The sequence below is a fragment of the Lipotes vexillifer genome, unplaced genomic scaffold (assembly GCF_000442215.2).
Source record: "Lipotes vexillifer unplaced genomic scaffold, Lipotes_vexillifer_v1.1 scaffold1094, whole genome shotgun sequence".
Taxonomy (NCBI): Eukaryota; Metazoa; Chordata; class Mammalia; order Artiodactyla; family Lipotidae; genus Lipotes; species Lipotes vexillifer.
Window position 1 is genome coordinate 171,587 of NW_006792775.1, and position 5,317 is coordinate 176,903.

The 5,317-nt window shown below is 53.8% G+C and overlaps 1 protein-coding gene across 1 annotated transcript in view; it reads left to right on the forward strand.

Moving 5' to 3' along the window:
• The first annotated feature begins 289 nt into the window (after positions 1-289).
• Positions 290-5,317, forward strand: part of LOC103071518 (collagen alpha-1(III) chain-like) — a 15,390-nt gene continuing 10,362 nt past the window's right edge. The window contains exons 1-2 of the mRNA XM_007465986.1: positions 290-430; positions 1,183-2,058. Of these exons, the coding sequence (XP_007466048.1) occupies positions 290-430; positions 1,183-2,058 (1,017 nt within the window). The remainder of the gene's footprint in view (positions 431-1,182; positions 2,059-5,317) is intronic.

Below are 5,317 nucleotides of genomic sequence, written 5' to 3' on the forward strand. Positions count from 1 at the left end.
GGACTTGAACTTAAGAATTTTAGTTCAATTCCTTTGAGGCTTATATTACTTCGGGAAAGGTTTAATTCTTGTACCGTAATTTCTCCTGGAATACTGGATATTGGGAAAAGATTTATACTCAAATTTGGGCTGTCACAGCGTCAGAGCCTCTATGCTGCCATTGACCCGAAAGTGTAATTTCTGCTGCACTGAACGGGGTTAAGGGTAACCTGGGTGGAAAGTAGGCACAATGCGAACTGGGGCCAGAATACAACGTGGAGTTAATCTGATATACAGACTGTTCGCGTCCATGTCGGGGTATAAAGGAGGCAAAAGCCCCCGGCCACCAGCAGCCCCAGGAGGGTACCCACAGGGCTGCTGTTTGCAGGGAGGCCTGGCCCCCGCCCTGAAGGATGAGGCTTCTGAGCGGGGAGGGGGCGGCAGCCTGGTGGTGGGCTTAGCCTCAGTTCTAATTGGTTAAGAGAACAAAGGCCAGGGCCTGGGGGGGGGCAGGGGGAGGGGTGGCTTGGGGGAAGGGGGCATTGCAGTAAAACCCAGGGTTGGAGGGTCCTTCTGTGAAGAATTGAAGGGTCTGAGATTTCACCCACCTTGCAAGCTGACAAGTGAACCCACCACAGTTTTAGAGTACATGGACCCTGGGTCAGAGAGAAAGGACACTTCCCTTCTCATAACAATTTCCAGGTGTCCCTCACAGGGGGTCTGGAGACCGGAGAGGGGGCCTGGGCAGCGGGAACCAGACACATCTACACCACACCGGCACCACCTCTGCCCCAAGGACGCCGCTCCCCTCACCAGCTAGCCCCTTGTCTAGGGAGTCAGGGTCCCCCTAATCCTCACTCCGCAGGCAAGTCTGCGGCTGGCCTGCGGGCTCGGGATCTAAGGTTCCGGGCAAGCTGGAGGGACTGCCGTCCCACCGGGGAGGTTGGGGCGGTCTCATCCCCAAGGCTCAGACCTGAGGGGAAATGTCAGGGCCCCAGCCGTGGCCGCTTTTCTAATCTGGGCTCTGTTCCAGCAGCGTCACAAGCTTCAGCAGAGGCGATGCCCCCTTTCCCCAACGCCCCCTTCCTCCGCAGGGTCTCCGCGCAGAGCGGAGCGCTCCCACAAACCCACCCACGTGTCTCTCTACTTTCACCATTTCTCGGACACAAAGCTCTGCCGACCGCAGGGCCCATCTGTCCCCAGTGCCCGCGCCCCTCCCGCTTCCGGCCGCAGCCCCTGCCTCCAGGCCTCCCGCGCTCCCCCGCCCCCGCGCGCCCCGTCACTTCGGGGAAATGGGAGGCTCGGAGGCTGCAACCAGGCCATCGCCCCGCACGCCCCGGGGTCCCCGCCCCAGTCCCTGCGCCCCGCGCCCCCACCCCCTCCCCCCCGCCCCGCTTGCCTCCGCCGCAGTCCCCGCCCCCGCGGCCAGGCCCCTCCCTCGGATTCTCCGCCTCTTACCGGGGCCTGCAGCGGTCGGGGGTCACGGGGCCCCCCCAGGGACCCTCTCGACAACCACAGTCCCGCCGGCGGCCCCCGGGGCGCACCAGGAAACGTGTCGGCCCCTCCGAAGACACCACCCGAGCCGTCCGGACGACTCTGGCCCGCTCGGCCGCTCGCCAGGCGCAGACCCTCACCTCCTACCCCGGCCCCACCGGCTCCCGGAGAGAGGCGCCCGGCGGCCCTGCGCCGAGCCCTCCGGCCGTGCGTGGGCCTGCGGCGCCACCTGGTGGCCGCGGGGACAGAACGCGGCTGCAGGGACAGCGAAGGGTAGGGGTGGGGGCGGCCGCCGGGAGAGGAGGCAGCGGGGACTCGCTGGACCCGGGTGCGGGGTCTTGTTTCAGCCCGCGGCTGCTGGCCCAGCGCAGATGGATTCCGACCGGCAGACACGGCCGGCGGAACGGTGGCTGGCCGAGCCCTGCTGCCGTGGGTCAGGGCCAGGGTCTGCGGGAGGGGACTGCTGATTTCCCCCAGGGAGCCGGCCAGGGAGGATGGACGCCCTCCCCCGCCAATGCGCTGGGGACCCACCGGGAGGAAGGACCAGGCCCTACCCTCATGAAGCTTAAAGCATATACATCAACTGTATCTCAGTTTGCCCCACTACTCCCACGCACCGCGCCGCTTGCGCTTGCGGGATCTTAGTTCCCAGACTGGGGCTTGAACCCCGGCGCTCCGCAGTGAAAGCGCGGAGTCCTAACCACTGGACCGCCAGGGGATTCCCTCTACCTCAATTTTTTTCATTAAAAAATACAAGTAAGCAGGATAATTTCAGGATTTGGTAAGGGCTAAGAAGCTCATAAAGCAGTGTGACGTACAAAATGCGATGAGACGCGAGGGAGTAAGGGCGAGGTCAGTGAGATACAAGGAGGAAATTCCCTAAGGGACAAGCCTAGGGGGACATTCTGGCCAGAGGAGACAGCCGTGCAAGGGCCCTGGGGCACAGAAGGGCTGTAGTCCCTCCAGTGACGCGAATCCAGAGAAGTGGTCAGACGCCAGATCTGGATGTGTGTCGGGGGGTGACTCAGGAGGACAGCCACGGGGCAGTGGCGAGGCCTGCGTTGTGCTGGTCCAGTGTTGGGTGAGTGGTCTGGCCTCCCATGCAGGGGCTAAGCAGCCCCTGCAGGGGAGGTGGTAGAACTGCAGGCTCATAGAGGATGCCAAGAACAAACCGCTCACCACTCCACAGGTGCTGACAGGAGCGGCAAGACTCGGGATCACAGCACACAGGCCTCACACGGCAGCATCAGGTCCCTGCCCTGTGTTCCAGGGGGATGTGATGGGCTGCATGCAAGGTGGGTCGTATCACAGTTGAGGGACTTGGGGCCCTGGGGCAAGCAGCAGACACAGAAGTCTCTCCTCACAGGAGTGGGCAGTCGATGGTGGGCCCCCTGGGTCCCCTTGACTTGCCTAGTGGCAGTCGTCATGGCGACAGAAAGCACTCGGCCTCAGACAGTCAGCCCTGCAATCCAGCCGTTCAGCAAGGACACACAGGGTGCATGGGGGCCCCCCGCCGATAGCTTCCCTGGAGACAATCCTACCCTCAGCCAAACTCAAATTGTCACAGGTCGGAGGGGCTGACAGGGGCTGGGCCACTCCTGCTCAGTGTGTCCCACACTTGCTCGATAGTCCACTTGCGGGGTGAGGCGACCCGCAGAACTGACCGCTGCCATGCTCCCGTGATGCTAACTCAGACCCTCACGAGTCCCAGGTGGGGTGCAGGTCGCATCTCCAATGACCCTTAGCTTCTTTTCTGAGGGCCTGACAGTGGTATCAACCTAAACATGGGAGGAGACGCTCCTCCCCACTCAGCCAAGGCAGGCTCAAGCTGGCCATCTGTTGCCATTGTGACCCACCCAGGTGCTGACTTGGGCTGGGCCGTCTCACCAGCCTGGTAGACGGGATTCTGACCATTGTCTCTGGGCATGAAGACAGGAGTCTTTCCCCCACCCAGGACAACCTGGGGGTCCAATGAGAGCACGCGGTTGGGGATGCGGGTTAAGTGGCAATAATCAGAGGTGATGATGGCTGGAAGGTAGCCCCATTCCCCCATGCAGAGGCATCTGAGGCCCACCATCCCCACATCCGAACAGGTGGCCCAGCTTGAATCTGGTTTGGATCTCCAGCACGTGGGTTTGCTTAAACATGGGAGCAGTGCCACTGAGCATTTGCCGCCTCAATTGCTGCATGTAGCTTAACCCAAGACCACTTGGGCATGAATCAAAAAATAAGTTCCAAGAGGAATTTTTAAAAAAGAATTTGAACTAAATTAAAATGAAAACACAGCTTACCAAAATTTTTGGGATGTAGTGAAAGCAGCACTTAGAAGGAAATCTATAGTATAAATGCATATATTAGAAAAAAAGACCTAAAATCAATAATGTAAAATTCTTATTTAGGAAACTAGAGAAAGAAAGGTAATATAAACCAAAAGAAAACAATATAAAAGAAATGATATAAACTAAAACAGAAATCAAGGAAATTGAAAATAGGAAATCAATTTTAAAAAAACGAAACAATGAACCAAAAGCTGGTTATCTGAGGGAAAAAAAGTAAATAAGATTGATAAACTTCTAGGAAGGTTAACCAGAAATAAAAAGAGAAAACAGAGATTACTACAATGAGAAATGAAAGAGTGAAAGAGGGGCCATCACTACAGTTTCCACAGACATTAAGGGTTTAATAAAGGAATACTATGAACAACTTTATGCCCACAAATTTGATAACGCAGATGAAATGGACAAATTCCTTGCAAGACACAGACTACCAAAACTCACACAAGGAGAAATAAACTAAATAGGTCTGTATCTATTAAAGAAATTGAATCAACAATTAATAATCTTCCAAACAAGAAAGCCCTAGGCCCAGATGGTTCCACTGGTGAATTGTACCAAACATTTAAGGAAGAAATGATACCAATTCTCTGTAATCTTTTCCAGAAAATAGAAAGAGAGAGAATGCTTCCTAACTCATTCTGAGGCCAGCATTAACCTAATAAAACCAAAAGCAGATAAAGACATAAGAAGAAAGGAAAACTATAGATCCATATCTCTCATGAATAGAACTGCAAAAATTCTCAACAAACTATTAGCAAATTAAATCCAACAATTAATTATACACCACAAAACAATTACATACTACTACCAAGTGGGATTTATTCCAGGTGTGCAAAGCTGATTCAATATTTTTAAAATCAATTAATGTAACCTATCACATCTACAGGCTAAGAAAGAAAAATAATATGATCTTATCAATTGATGCAGAAAAGAGTTTGACAAAACCCAACACCAATTCATAATTAAAATTCTCGGGACTTCCGTGGTGGCGCAGTGGTTAAGAATCTGCCTGCCAATGCAGGGGACACGGGTTCAAGCCCTGGTCCAGGAAGATCCCACATGCAGCAGAGCAACTAAGAAGCCCGCGTGCCACAACTACTGAGCCCATGTGCCACAACTTCTGAAGCCCACGTGCCTAGAGCCCGTGCTCCGCAACAAGAGAACCCCCTGCTCGCCACAACCAGAGAAAACCCATGCGCAGCAACGAAGACCCAACGCAGCTATAAATAAATAAATAAATAATAAAATTTTTAAATTAATTAATTAATTAAAAAAAATTCTCAACAAAATGGGAATGGAGGGGAATTTCCTCAACTTGATCAAGATCATCTACCAAAAAGTGCACCACTGACATCATACTTAGTTGTGAGAAACCAGATGTTTTCCCCTTAAGATCAGGCACAGGCAAGGATGTCCCCTCTCATTACTCCCATTCAACATCATACTAGAAATCCAGGATAATGAAATAAGACAAGAAATAAAATATACACAGATAGGGCAAGAAGAAA